Consider the following 16437-nt stretch of genomic DNA (forward strand, 5'->3'; position numbering starts at 1 on the left):
TTTTTATGCTAGTCTCATTTTCTTGAAAACTTGTAGATTTCCTTATTATTACTTCCCCTCCAGCTATTGGCTTTGTAACTTCGTTCCATCTGATTATACAATATCTTAATTGATATGACTAGCCCTTTTTACAGAAAGTTACGATGAATGCTTTCAAGGCAACTTGAAAATTTGCTTAGATTGTGGTTATAGAGTGAGCAAATATGCTAGTCTCATTTGCATTGGTGATTTAATCTCCCGGCAAATCTTATACTTTGTGGTCTAGTCTCTCATTTTTTCATGCATTTTCAATTTGTACTTTTGGCCCCTGCTAGGTTGATATCCTGTGCTGCTGGAAGTGTAACAGGTTTGAATCCCAATATGCTTAGTTCCGTGCTCTTCCTTCTGATTCTCATATTTTCAAAGAGAAAGCAATATGTTTTGCTTATTAGGTGGTCCTATGACTTATTTATAGACATTTCAAATGCGATCTGGGGTCTTCACTGCTAATACCAACATTGAGGCTAGAAGAAACATATCATCAAGAAACTGATGAGGCATGAACCTTCCAGCATTTGTCACTGTTATTATACCAGAAATCTGTTTTTTTCTCTCTGTGAGATAAATTTAATTGTTTGCAATTATTATATAAAAGTGAACAACCACCCCTCGGTTGCTACAATTTTTTTTATTTTTTTTACATTCCCAAGTACCGAATTATTCAACCAAGCTTCTTGTTCGATCTTAGAAGCATCATCTTCATAATTTCTTTGATTACCAAAGTGGCGACAAACCTACATCACCAAATAAGCTTGCACTCAAAGAGGGTATGCTCTTGAAGTCTGGATCCCTACTAGACCTAAACCTAAGCCTCAAGGGTTCATTCTAGATGACCCTGCCTACGTATCCTTTCAAGGAGAGTCAAAGGCTTTGTAGTTCCTCCCCAAAGGTTAGAGGGAATTCATTCTCTCCTCTTGTATAAGATCTTCGATATCTCTTTACCAGGACTATTTATCAAAACTAGCCCAATAGCAATAACCAATAGCTAACAAGTAACGTACAAACATACACAATTACTTAAGGGTCATAGCACACTTCCCATTAACACATGGTGACTAGTTCATACACATCACACAACTGATGACTAGCTCTGGCTTACATCACGTACACAAAGTGACTAGCTCTAGCATACATCCCATATTCATAGGGACTAGCTTCAGTACGCATCACATACCTAGTGACTAGCATTTACATAGTGAGGAACTAACATATCCATAACAACTAGCTACCATTTGCCCATAGTGCATCCCAAATAAAAGAAATGTCGGAGCACTGCGCACTACACCGTGGGACACATTCTTTTGTCTAGTCTTTTGAACCAACGAGCAAGTGGGAACAAGGTTCGATGTATCCCATACTACACCGGGTGTCTATCCTCATCCTAACAAGTCAAGTATACCATTTCCACATAAATATATGCCCAAATTATACAAGGTTTGGTCCAATTATTACCTACCTATTCTTCATTAGAAATTCTCTTCCCTGTAGTCCATCGGACAGCTAAGCAACAAGGACATCCATCGCCGACATGCAACTGGCCCCAAAGCCTACATGCTCCTGGAGGAATCTGCCCAATACCCTAGATCAATGCGGGGTATCCCTCACCTACATGCAACTGGCAATAACCATCCACTAACTACGGAGTACAACTGACAATCTATTGGCATAGTATGTCCCTTGACTACTGTCAATCTTGAGCAAATAAGATTATCTTATGCGGGCCATAGGATTTCCATCAGTGATCACCTCAGATGGAGAAGGGAAGCCCATGCATTGAGGCATGCAACCTCTACCTATGCCCTCATAGGGCCCTTACTCCATCCGTAGCCGTAAAAGTCAGCACCTGTATATGGCTTAGCACTGTAACTAGAAGAGAGGTTCCTAATTCAAAACAGAGAGATCATAATTGACTAATCTAGGATTATACACAAAGTCTTATAGGTCTAGGATTAAATTATACATCCGCCTAAGATCACTTGGATCCAACATAATATTGCCTCTACTCAATAGATAAACAAACTAACCATAAGGTGGTCTACCCTTTCACCTTATCAACTTGAATCATTCAAAAATCACAATATATATATATATAATACAAGTTATAAGACTTTCTTAACTCTTTCATAATCTTCTAATGCTTGTTCTGCCTCATTTGAAACCTACTAAAGAGGATAGGTCAATAGGTGAGGAACCTTGGAGTTATCCCCCCCTTAGACCCTACCCCTACCAACTTGAGGTCACAAGGGCATCCTTCACCCAAGGATTGTCTACGTTCCCACTTCCAAACGGGTCAAAGTCACACGTAGTTCTCCTAACAAGGTTTCTCTCAATGGATGCCTATACTCAAGTTCCCCATAATCAAATTTTCATCATTATTTCCTTTCCATTAATAACACTTAGCAATAGATACAAAATCATAAATAAGTTCATAATTTGGTGGCTGGTACTGTACCACTTCCCTTTAAAGATATCAGGTTCCGATCCAAAGTCCTCCAGTATTATTCATACCAATTTGAATGTCCTAGGGTTTGTTTTATTGACCTAGGGGCTAACGTTATTACTCATCCTAAAATTACCTTAGTTCACACAAACCATAGTAGATTAAGTTACAATATTGTAATCATAATTACAACATCCAAAAGTTATATTCTAAGATAGAGCCATGTTGGTTTTATTTGGGCTAGCTCACAAGAATGAACAATGCCAAAACCTTATAAAACTCTTGATGAGGTCCCTCTACAGCATGGTGAAATGATATTGAGTATCATAATAACATGACCCATTATTTACAAAACATATAATGATAAATCCTCCTCTAAATTAGAAGTTTAGTTAAATATCTTTAAGCAGTAGTATATTGTTTCTTCCATATTTTAGTGCAAGGTTCACACGATTAACCTAGCTCTAAATGATTTATATTACCCCTTTAATGTTAACATATAATGACCATCTCCATCATAATCATGATAGATTAATAGCATTCGAGGGTGCCTTAAGAATATTTGATATTCCTACCAAGGCATCTAATTCATTCGAAGCCACAGGAGAATAGATTTCACCATTAGAATAAATTTCCTAATTAAAAGGGTAACAATACTCAAAATCTATATTCACAATAGTTATATATTTCTCTAAGCTGTGTTTATATTCAAGTCAACTTCAAAAGGTTTGAAACAGTATTTCTATTGGATTGACGTCCAAGTATATACACCCATTAATAATATATTCTTACTCTTTTAATTCCCTTTAGGCTTTATTGTTTGATGTGATCCCATATGTTTAAATGGTCTTAGCTCACAAAATATGAAATTATTGGTGGGTAATAGTAGATCAAAATATGTTACAGTGAATGATTGCAAAACGGATCTATCTCTTAATCTCTACAAAACCAATGAGCTAAATGATAGATTCATTCCATTTATTCAAGCCGTGATGTCATACAAGTCCCTTAGTTCAGTTGATAGCTCAAGTGATACATATGTATGAGTTATCCAGACCTCATGTAGTGATGAAACTCCCATACATATACTCAAAAGAAATGAGGCAGATGACCCAAAGTATCTTACAATTATATTTATTAATGGATGCATCCATATGTGTCCTAGGTTTTTATTTTGTATTCCCAATTATGAACATGTCTTGATTGCCTTGTTAGTGCATTAGGTATCTCCCATGCTTTGTAACTATGTTGAGATTCCATTATGAATATATTATTCCACTAACCACATAACCAGTTTGATTTCCTTGAAATATTTATAATTTAAATATTTTCAAAACACCTTGTATTTCAACCCATTTTCCTAAAAACAAGGTACATAATGTTGAATAAAAATGGTTTAGTTATGAGATGCTTCTACCCTTAGGATGCCTTTACCTTTAATGAACATTCATAATAAAGAAATATACAATTTTGATACAACCCATAATAATCATTTCATAACATAGTTATAAATCTCTATTCAAAGTTAAGATCTTTGAGCATAATTGCTTAAAAAGTCAAATAAACAACCCTCGCTTACTTAAATGTAGAGTGTCAATTTTAAAATATCACAATTCAACTACTAAAGAATCCTTGGCTTACTTATAATCCACATGCTCCACGCTTGCAATTCCATTTTAAAAAAATACAAATTCCATAATCTATATGCAAGTGAATTTATTACTATGACAAAATATAATGTTTGTGAAATCTAAACTCGATGGATAAGGAACACATCTGTATCCAGTTCTTCCTTTCAACTGCCACGTCAAACCTTAAATATTTGCCTCCTGCAAACCCTTCCTCCCAAGTGGTTTGCCTATATTTCACCTTGGACATCTATGTTTATTCTCCTCTGTTGTTTGCATTCTAGATTCTTGTTTGTAAAAATCGAACCCTTCCTTTGTCCCCGTGTGCCTTTCTTTCTCTCTGAAATGTGGTCTCATTGACTTTAGCTTGCATCTTCCCTGCTTGTGCAAAAATAGGAGCTTTGGAGACGTTGTCACAACAGAAACCCTAGCCGGCATGTACGCAAAATATGGAAGCATATACTAGACTGGTGAAGTAAATATCATATGGTCTCACAACTGCCATGATTGCAGGATGTGCACATAATTGATTTGTTGTGAATACCTGACTTCACAAACATGGCCTTGCCCATGCCAGAGAGGAAGCATAGGAACAAGATCTGAATATCCATCCCAGCATGATGATGCAAGAATGTGGTCAAGTGTTATCACTGCAACTGCCCTAGCAGCCATGTACACAAAAATGTGGAGACATAGATAGGGCACGAGAACTGAATAACGGAAGCCCTATCAAAATTTCATCTCATGAAATACCATGATTTCCCGAATTAATTTGTTAAAAAGGCTCTACATAAACTTTCAAGCAAATGCAACTACCTAGCTGGAGCGCCATCCTTGCCGGCTATGCATCAATTAGATAAAAAGGCAGTAGAAACTTTCATGCAAAACACAATGGCAGGCGTACCAGCATTGCAGGATAGGAGAATGCTTTCCCATGCTGTCCTCTATCGCCAGTCTCACCCAATTAATGGACACCCATGCCTTCACGTGGTGCACGTATTAGCACCATGACTTCAATCTCTCCCCATCAAGTCTTTCCAATATTTTATTGTTTTATTATTTTTCACACCTGCACTGTTTATTAAGAGGGTCGCTAACGGGAATGTGACAAATAGTGGGGTGACAGGAGAATTCCCTTGCAGATTGAATAAGTGGACTTCTATGGGTCAAAACATTTCTGTCAAGCAACTCATTCTGTAACAAGTACGGAATGATCTGTGTAAGGCTGCTGCTTGTGATCTAAATAGGATTTTGCCCCCTTTGGTTAGCATATCCATGTTAAAAGTATATTTCGGTGCTATGCAATATCTGTGACAGATGCATTGTAAGGTCTTATATGGCTAATATTGTAGTCTATATCCATCCATCGACTGACTAAGACAAGTCAAACCACATTCTAAAAGACTGCAGATGCTAGGAATTTAAATTGGAGATCTAGGGAGAATTATCCATGCTTTATTCACCATTAGTCTAGATGAAAAACAGGGTAGAATTAAAGGAAACACCTTCCAAAATTCAAATAAAATAGTCAACAACAAAATCCTGACAAGGCCTATGCTATTAATCAGGTGTCAATTCAAACTACTTGCCAAAAGGTGAGATGGATTTTAAAATTGAATTTCAAAGAAAATAGATGACCAGTTTATTTGCACTTGAAAACAAATCAACGATTTGTCTCCACAACATTAAAAATGGTTCTGTTTAAAGTTTCTCCCAATACCTGTCTTGAGAATGTCTTCTTAACATGGATCTTTGCTTCCAAGCCCATCGTTTTTGCCATGTCTGGGTCATTCAGAAGCATCAACATTGCAGAAGAAAAGTTCTGAGGTGTTGGCTCACATAGAAAACCAGTAGTATTATGTATAATGCTCTCCAACGGACCACCACTGTTGCAAGCAATAACTGGTTTTTGAGCTGCCATGGCTTCAAGAGGAACAATGCCGAAATGCTCCTCCTGCACAAAAGATTCATTGTACTTCTTAACAGGGCAATTCAAGTTTAGAGCAGTAGAAAAGCACAAATTAGAGCAAATAGGGTTTATAAAGGATGGGGCAAGCATAAGATATATCAATATTCTCAAGAACGGGAAACAAGTTTGATTTGGGGCCTGAAAGCTGAACATTAAGCATGTAAGAACCAAAATAAAAAAACTTGTAAAATGCATTCTGTATGTGACCTAGTCAATTAATTGTGGATATTTGGTTGAAATTTTCACCTTAGGAGTATAAAGAACACAGCGGCATTCTGACAGTAAAGCATCCCTCTGTTCTGTTGAACAAGACGGGATAAAAAAAACTTTGTCAGACACCCCTTCCTTTGCTGCTAAGTCTTCCAGCTCTTTTAGATACTCTGTGTTCTCCTTCAGGCGCTTGTCAAAACCACCTGCACTTGTAGATTAAACAACTTTTCAGCTTAAAACAACTTCAGCAATCAAAAGTAATCCCACCATTGTTCTTCTTTCTCAAGCCCTTTGTTTCTTTAGAAAATAATAAAATGTCAACTAGACTGAGTTTAAATAGATACTGCTCAAAATGAAACAATATGTAAAGAGTCTAAGCAAGAACATATGCCTAGCACACCAAAACCCACAACTACCAATGTAACATTACATAAAGAGTCTAAGCATAAATCCTACTATGATACAGTTAATAAATCCACAAAGCTGCATTCTATCATATGGTTAAGACTGCTACTACAGCAAGAACAGAAAAGGTTCTTGTCAATAAATCTATGGTTCTGGGTCTACCCATAGGTGGCAATCTACAACACTAAATCCTACATCTTAGTCCTAAAATTGAACTTGGTAAATGGCATGTACAGTGACGAAGGTGCCTCTTCATTCAGGAACCTATTATGAGTACAAATTATTTGTATATAAGCTAGAATATGAATCACCCTTGGTTGCCCCCAAAAATGTTAGGTAGGCCATGGGATATCTTGGTTGCACCACAGATTTATTAGTTAAGATGCGGCGGTCATTGGTTGTCACCTAGAATATCTGCTGAAAGCAAGAAATTCGTCTCTATGAGTATGCAAACCGTAATTATATAGAAGTTCCTAGTTGAGTCAACGCCGAATGGCAACTACTTAATGAGACACGAAAAGTCAAAAAAGTACAAAAGATGATTTAGGTATGAAAAATAGACAAAAAAAATATTCTGGATATATAACATGCTCTTGGTTTAGGTCTGTTAAGTGAATATAAACCAAGATTATAGATGCGATGCCTATTTCATTTTTTTATGTCAGTTTAAGGAATAAATTTATCTCACAGATATAACACATTCCTTCCAAATTTAGCATTCTAATAGTGAAATTGTTGTCTGAAACTTGATTTTACAACCATTTGACTTGGCACAACTCACATGTGAGGAAAATTTTGGCAAACCAAAGTATTAAAAAAATTTCAATAGTTTGGGATTTAATCAAGAAAAATCGTTGTTTCACAAAATGTAGAAAAATATAAAAAGAAAAACCTGCTATTTGTTATATTAGAAAACACTTTACTAAAACAGAGATATAGATAGCAAACAAAAAGTAAAACGAGAGTTTATCCAATAAACAATAGAATATAGACAGTTTAATTAGCCCAATTGATTAAAAGACATGTACAATAACTAAAAAAATCCCAAAACTTGTTCCTTGTTGATTACTTTTCACTTCAATGCATTTATTACATTACATGGGTGCAGGTATACATCTATAATAACCCAAGCAAAGGACTAATGATTTAGTTTTAGATGAGCAAATCACATGGACAGATTTGTAAGTCCTTTAGTACATAATCATAGGTGATGCAGCATTATTAAGGTTAATTGTTTGCTATTTCTCCAAATTTGGACCTGTTATGCAGCTGTTATAGCTCTCAAGACTTCAAGTGGAGAACCTATCATATAATGGAATTGGATCAAATTATGTATGTTAACTTTCATGACTTATACTACCTTGATTTTTATTAGAAAGAATATGCTAAAACATTCAAAATATCCAGTCAATCTTTAATTTCCAATAAAATAAACCACACTCAATTGTGAGCTGCAAGTAAAGAGTAATAACCTTTTGAAAGTGAGATCATAAACATGAGATCTTGCATATTCGGAAGTAAAACCATACTGGATCTGATTAAAGGAACTTCCTGATCTCTAAATATATAGATGTTTGTCTACCTACTTTTAAAGAGGCAAAATAAAGAGCTAAATTCTGTTTCTGCCATGTTACCAATCCACCAGCTGAGATACCGAAATAAAAGCCACCCCTAAAAGAAGTAGACACTGCTAAAGAACAGAGCCAAAGGAGTGGTCGTGGATTTGCTCCACGGCAGTAATCAAGGGCGCTGAAATTGTTTAAGTTGGTCAGGAGCCAGTAAAGTCACCGAATATTAGAATAATATTCTTTATTGTTTATTAATGGTCAATTATGTAAAATAATGTAAATATTGTAATTTTTAGATTCTTTCTATTTACGATTGTTTCTTATTTAGAAACATCATTCTCTTGTAAATTCATTAATGATTGTTTGATCATTTGTAAATAACCAATCCAGTTTTTACCAATTACGTGTTGTAATATGGTATCAGAGCAGGTAGAAAAATAAAAAAATTTGAAATCTTTTTTGTTTTCTAAAAATTTTCAAAAGAAAGTTTTGGAAAAATTTCAAGAGTTTTTTGAAGTTATTTTTCTGGGCATTTTCTTCTTGCAGATCATGGGTTTTCTTGCATTGTGTAGGTTCGTAGAATTTTTCTCGACCTCACTGCAAATCGCGACAAGGGTTGAAACCCTTCTCCGTATATTCGCGACTTTCTGCATTTTTTTCAAAAAGAACCCGACAGCAGCTCCAGTAATTTTTCTGTGACGCGACTCCTTCAGCCCATGTTGCTACCTATTTCATGGGTTTTTTCGGCTCTCTCAACCTGCGATTTTTATACCCGATGCCCTCAGTTTTCGGTCTGCAACTCGCGGGACGGTTTTTTTCCGTCTTTTCTTTGTACGATTTCTATGCGTAGCGCGCCTTTTCTCTGCATTTTCCCGCGATTTTAAGCTCACACCGACCTGCTTCTTTGGCATTTTTCGGTGGTTTTTTGTGATCTTTGCGCGCAGCTGTTTAGTTTCCATGACGGGACTGTGTCTTACGGTGGCGGCTTTGCATTTCGCGACTAGGGCTGAGTTTTCTCCAGCTTCCTGCACAATTTTTTTGACGACCTAGGGTTTCTGCAACTTTGGCTAGGGTTTTGCCCTTCATCTGCAGTCAAAAAATTATTCTGATTACAGATTCCTTGTGGGTTTTTCAAGAGCTCTTCTAGGTCTTTGTCGATTCTTTCTAGGTCTGTCGGATATTTTCTCGAAATTTGTGCCAATCGTACTTCACTTTTTTGAAGTCTATACCTGCTTCTGTCTCTCTTTCAGATTCATGCCTTTTAAAAAATTTCACTTTTCTGTACATTGGGAAGCGTGCAAAATGGCGTCATTGACCAACTTAATGTTGGAAGGCAGTTAGCGATTTAACGACAAGAATTATAACACCTGGAAGCAACGCATGCTGACAATTTTCGAATATCACCGCCTTGATGATCTGGTTGTGGGAAAAGAATCTCGTCCTTCCGCAGCCGGATCAAATTAGGACAAGTTTGATGATCGCAATCGCGAAGCAGTCATGCTCCTTAAGCTCTCCGTCATAGATGACCAGTCACCTCAGATATCTTCTAATAAATCAACATCAAAAATTTGGACGCATCTGAAGGAATTGCATGAGACATCCGACAAAAGTCGAGCATTCTTCCTGAAGAACCAGTTCTCCATCATGATGGATGAACATGTCCTTACAAGAACATATCACGAAGATTAAGGACGTTCGAGATCAGCTCGAAGCTATTGGTCGGAAAATGAAGGAAGAGGATATGGTAGTCATTAATTTGAAGAGTCTACCAAAATCCTATGAGCACTTCATAGAGACTCTCAACATTACGTCTATAAATGTTGATTTGAAATTTCCAGAGTTGTGCACCAAATTTCTGCAGTAGGATAGTTGGAAACAACAGTTTGGTAGCGGTGACACTTCATCCTTCGAGGAAGCCTTTGCAGCCAAATCCTTTCACGAGGATAAAGTTAAAGCTCAATCATTGCAATCATCTCAACAGAAGGGCTCCAGTCAATCACAGGAAGGTTAGAAGAAGAAAAAGGTTCAGTGCAATTGTTGTCACAAATATGGCCATATGATCAAGAATTGTCACAATCGGATAGCTTCTGAACTGCAGAAGCAAGGGAGGCTTAGCCTAAAGCCAATGTCGTTGAGCACATAGAGCAGAAAGAGTCTTCCTTTTACGCCTTTATGGCTAAAAGACCTACAAAGCATGTGAAATCTTCTGCTTGGTATATAGATTCTGGTGCTTCTTGGCATTTCACTCACAGGTGTGATTAGTTTACAGAATTCTCTCCCTATACTGATTCAATTATTTTTGGAGTTGGTGAAGAGTACACCGTTGTCGGCAAGGACAACATTCAAATACAGTCTGGTGGGAGGAATCTCATATTCCTCAATGTATACTACGTTCCTAGCATGGAACTAAACCTTCTCTCTGTGACTCAGATTATGCGGCATTCTCCTCAGCTTGATGTGATATTCAGTGCTAACAAGTGTTCGATTGTTGATAGTGCAACACGCACTACTATAGTTGTTGGCATTGAGGATCATGGTCTTTATAGACTTGTGGATACAGATGATTCTCTTGAGCATGCCTTTGCAGCTAAATCATCCTCCATCACCAATCTATGGCATCAGCGATATGGTCACCTGAACATTCACTTTCTTGCTTAGCTTGTTCGGAAAGATTTGGTACATGGCCTACCAGAAATTAAAACTCGGAATCGGCGAGTTTGTGAAGCTTGTCAGGCTGGGAAGCGGCACAGGACACCATTCAAGGATGGTGACTCATGGCGAGCATCTAAGGTACTACAGTTGATCCACACTAATGTATGTGGTCCAATGAATACTCCTATTACTGGGTGCAGGTATTTCTTACTTTTTATTGATGATTACAGTCATAAAATGTGGGTGTACTTTCTTAAACAGAAATTAGATGTGTTTCCTGTATTTCAAAAATTTAAGGCCTTAGTAGAAAAAGAGTATGGCCGTTCTATTATTACTCTTAGGTTTGATAATGGGGGGGAGTTTTGTTCTACTGCTTTCTCCACTTTTTGTGATACGCATGGCATAAAACATCAATTAACCACACCATACACCCCTCATCAAAATGGTGTTGTAGAACGTCGCAACCACACCATTACAGAAATGGCTAGGTATATGTTGGAACACAGAAATGTTCCTAAGAAATACTGGGCAGAAGCAGTGTTTACTGCAGTCTATCTCCTTGATAGGTCTCCCACTCATGCTATTAAGGGGAAGACTCCTGAGGAAGCATGGACTGGTCACAAACCCAAGATCAGCCATCTGAAAGTTTTTGGCTCTTTAGCATATGTATGGATTCCAGATGCCAAGTGCTCTAAGTTGGATTCCAAGAGTCAGAAGCTTATGTTTACAGGGTACAGTGACAACCACAAGGCTTACCGACCGATTGATGTAGACACTAATCATCTTATCTTTAGTCGTGATGTTGTCTTTGATGAAGAACGAGGACCTTTTCAGCTTTCCTCGTCTGAGAAGCATTCTAAGGATCAGCCTTTGAAGGCTTCTGATTTGGGTGTTCGTCTTCCATTCAGTTCACCTGATGGGAGGGATAATGCAAAATCTGAATTTGATGATGCACTACTTGAATTTCCTCTGGATGATGCTAATCTTCCACCTGTTTTTGTTCCACCTCCAGTTCTAGTTATTCCTCCTACATCTGGTGTTGTCACCTCTACTCTCCGACCTAAATGGTGGGCTAAGACCATCAGTGATCTTCGTCCTAATGAGCTCATTGAGGGTAGATTGTCCAGAAATAAGGGCAAGCAGAAAAATACAATTAACTTTGCTCTCATGGCCAACATTCATAGTATTTATGAGCCTCAAACCTATTCAGAGGCAAAAGGGATTCTAGAGTGGGAACAAGCAATGGGCACAGAATACCAGAGCCTTCTGAAGAACAACACCTGGTTTCTCTCTGATCTTCCTCCAGGGAAGAAACCCATTAGCTGCAAATGGGTGTATAAGGTCAAGTATCATGCAGATGGTACTTTAGATAAATACAAGGCCAGATTAGTTGCTTGAGAATTCACACTGCGGGAGGGCACTGATTATGAGGAGACATTTGCTCCTACTGCCAAAATGAGTACCATTCGTCTTCTTCTCACTATTGCAGCTCATTTTGGATGGAAAGTCCATTAGATAGATGTTCAGAGTGTCTTTCTCAACAGTGAGTTGCAAGAAGAAGTCTACATGACGCAACCTCCTGGTTTCAAGGTTGTCGGCAAAGAACATCAAGTATGTAGACTCAAGAAAGCACTCTATGGACTCAAACAAGCTCCTCGAGCGTGGTACATCAAGATTGATCAAACAAGACCTGTGCAAAGCTTTTGATATGACAGGTTTGGGGCTTCTCCATTATTGTTTAGGTGTTGAGGCTTGGTAGACTAATGGTAGCATTTTTCTTTCTCAGTCTAAGTATGTCAGGAACTTGCTTGACAGGTTTCGAATGTAGAATTGCAAACCTGCTTCCACACCTATGGAGACAGGTTTCAAGTTGTCAACGAAGTCTAATTCTCCTCCTGTAGATGAAACACAATTCAGGCAACTAGTGGGTAGACTCATCTATCTTACTTCCACTAGATCTGATCTCAGTTTTGTAGTGAGCTACATTTCACACTTCATGACAACCCCCAAGGTTGATCATTGGGTAGCAATGAAGCATGTGTTGCGTTATGTGAAGGGCACTTCTAATTATGGACTTCTTTACACTAGGAGTCACGATCCTAGACTCAATGGTTTCACAGATTCAGATTGGGCAGATTTGGTTGATGACAGGAAATCAACATCTGAATATGTGTTCAGTTTGGGATCTGGTGCAGTCACATAAACTAGTAAAAAGCAGCAGGCAGTAGCTCTCTCCTCGACAGAAGCAAAGTATTGAGGAGCAGTTAAGGCAGCTTGTGAGGTAGTTTGGCTTCGTCGGATGCTTGCGGATATGCAAATATCTCAAGCAGGTCCGACTCCCTTGTTCTGTGATAATTAGGGAGTGCTCAAACTTGCCAGAAATCTTGTCTTCCATGAAAGAACCAAGCATGTGGAAACTCACTATCATTTTATTCGGAAGCTTGTTGAAGACAGCTCCGTTCAGTTGCAGTATGTTCCAATTGCGGATCAGACTGCAGGCATTCTCACCAAGTCTCTCAATCCAGAGAAGTTTGCTAAATTCAAGGGGCAACTTGGTGTTGTTGACAAATTGATCATTAAGGGAGGGTATTAGAATAATATTCTTTATTGTTTATTAATGGTCAATTATGTAAAATAATGTAAATCTTGTAATTTTTAGATTCTTTCTATTTACGATTGTTTCTTATTTAGAAAAATCGTTTTCTTCTAAATTATTTAATGATCGTTCGATCATTTGTAAATAATCAAACCAGTTTTTACCAATTACGTGTTGTAATACCGAATGCATGGGCAAGAAGAGACTATGAAGTCTTTGAAGTTGCAAGAGCCAAAGAAATGAGAAAACACTGATAAAGAACAGAACCAGAAGAGTAGTGGTGGATTTGCTCTACAGCAGAAATCAAGGGTGCTGAAATTGTTTAAGTTGGGCAAGAGCCAGAGAAGTCACTAAATGCAAGGGCAAGAAGAGATTGTGAAGTCATTGAATTTGCAAGAGCCAAAGAAATGAGAAAAATGGAGAAATAAAGTGTACAAAAAATGCAAACAAATACATCTAACAATGACAAAAATCCTGAGTTGTCTGTTTGCATACAAGTACAGGCTTGAAGTTCAGGTTTGCAACATGGCAAATATTTTCTCCCCGAGTTCAGTATAGCAGGGTATGGCTGTATATATATAATTATTATTTCAAAAAAAAAAAACTCATCATTTATGAAATCAATAATATAATAAGTTTTAATTTGTAAAAAATAATAAAATAATTAATTTTTATCTACAATTTTCTTACATAGAATTTAAATATATATAATTTAAACGGAAGCTTTATTAATAGAATATAAAAAATCTTATGCTCTATTATTGTACAGTAAATATATCAAAAATTATTTAAAAAATTAATTATGTATTTAGTTCAATTTTTATAATTTGATCTAATATTTTCTTTTTTTAAAGATAAATCACATATAATTTATTTCTTTAAATTAGAAATTAAAATATGATCTTTCAAAGTTCCTCTAGGATTCCATTCTCCTTATTACTAGCATACCTATATTTTTAAAAATTTATGTAAAATACGCCATTCAATATCAAATTTAACAAAAAATAATACTAATAATTTTATTATATCATAAAACACAGCATAAAGAAAATTGTTATATTAAATTTCCCACTATTCCACTTAAAGCAGAGAATACCAAAACTATTGAAACAGAGAAGTATTGTGCAATCTCAATCCTCAGTTCCTTGATGTGGATTGCTGATGTCCATTTCCGGTGGCCATTCATGTCATGAAGGGAATTTCGTGGACTATTCCAACTGCCATATATCGAGCAATTGGACCTCAGTCAGATACACATTTAACTTTAACATTTTTCATGCTTATTTATCCACTCAACGATTATTTTTTCCTGCAAAAAAGCTTCAATCATATTAAAGCTTTTCTTCCAAGGTTGAGGTATCTAATCGCATGGCAAGGTGCATTTGAGTGGCAGGGGCAGCATCTTACTTGTCCAATGCCACCTCATTTCTAGTGTTCATAGAAGGTGTGCTCTCCGTGTTGACCGTGGTAGCAGCACTCTGAGCTAAGGAGTCCCATAAGGAAGGAAAATGGACGCCCCAGATTTGGATACCTTTGCACAGAAAATTGTCTAATCTAAACCTAAAAATAGAGGTGATGAGCTAGGAGAAACTCTATTTAAACTTTGTATGAAAATACTTTCAAATCTCTATTTGCAAATTTTGAATTCACGTTAGTTTGAATTACTCACAAATCACTGTTTGCAGTGCACCTCTGCGCACTTCTGTTGCACTTGCACAAGAGTGAACAAAATTGCACTAACTACAAAGCGATGTATTTAATGCTTCATTATTTTGAAATTTATAAATGCTTATATGGTTAGAAATAGAATGCTTGTGGCGTTTTTGGCACTTTAAAATTCATTCAAAATGGGAACTTGCATTTTGAATTGCATCTTTAAAGGGTACACAATCTGAAAAAAATAGAAACTTGACAATATTAACTTGTCCGCTTTTGTTTTAATTGGGTTTTATATTTTACATTCTAAATTCACTGATCTTTTCTCTTCAAAAGAAGATGAATATTATCTGACAACTGGCACTTTAATTATTATTTTTAATTGGAATTTGATTTTTAATGGTTAAGTTTTAAATCAACAAAAATAAAAAGACATTTAAATTTTAAACAGCAATCTACAGTGAAAGGAAAGCTGTCACTTCTGATTGGATAAGGAAGTTGTTATTATTTTTAATTCAAATTTAATTTTTGATGGTTAAACTTTAAATAAAAATAAATAAATAAAACATTTAAACAGCAGTCTACAGTGAAAGGAAGTTGCCATTTCTAATTGGATAAGGAAAAAATCGGCAGTCTTATCCTTTTCAATTTTCTTTCATGGATAAGAACAGTGGTGCCATTGTAGAGTTATGCCTATCTGCATAATAAGTCAGTTTATGGAGATGTATACATTTTTGTAGAGAGGCAAAATATTATTTACGCTGTATAAAATTCAAAGGGAATGAAAATATTATTTGTGCCATCAGGTTCAAAACTCTGGAAACAGGAATGGCAGATATGACCTAAGTTGCTGGTTCTAGTTCCAGCTCAGGTTCGGATAAGTAAGTTTGGTCAAAAAAAAATTGGGGGGGTTGGGTTTGTCCTTACAAAAAACATATAAAAATTAATATTTATAAGTCTTATATGATATTAACAAAGTTCATATATAATATTAGTATAATAATAAAATTATAAAGAAAGTTAATATTAACAAAAAATAGATATTAATACATATAATTTATTTAAAAACTTAATTAATATACATAACTATAATATTTTATTATTAATACTAGTAGCTTATTTAATTCATTTACATAATTTATTATAATTTTAAATTTAATATTGCAAATATTTAAATGTTCAATTTAACATATTGAATATATTAATAATTATATATTTTAAATAAAATATATCATTTGATTAAATGTTAATATTAATAAAATAAATGTCTTCGG

General features: G+C 36.1%; 1 protein-coding gene across 1 annotated transcript in view; it reads right to left on the minus strand.

Moving 5' to 3' along the window:
- Window positions 1-5542: 5542 nt before the first annotated feature.
- Window positions 5543-16437, minus strand: part of LOC131063849 (uncharacterized) — a 46686-nt gene continuing 35791 nt past the window's right edge. The window contains exons 7-8 of the mRNA XM_057997806.2: window positions 6323-6489; window positions 5543-6061 (exon numbers count right to left, since the gene is read on the minus strand). Coding sequence (XP_057853789.2) covers window positions 5771-6061; window positions 6323-6489 — 458 coding nt within the window. The 3' untranslated portion in view covers window positions 5543-5770. The remainder of the gene's footprint in view (window positions 6062-6322; window positions 6490-16437) is intronic.

Source organism: Cryptomeria japonica, chromosome 10, assembly GCF_030272615.1.
Source record: "Cryptomeria japonica chromosome 10, Sugi_1.0, whole genome shotgun sequence".
In the NCBI taxonomy this organism is placed as follows: Eukaryota; Viridiplantae; Streptophyta; class Pinopsida; order Cupressales; family Cupressaceae; genus Cryptomeria; species Cryptomeria japonica.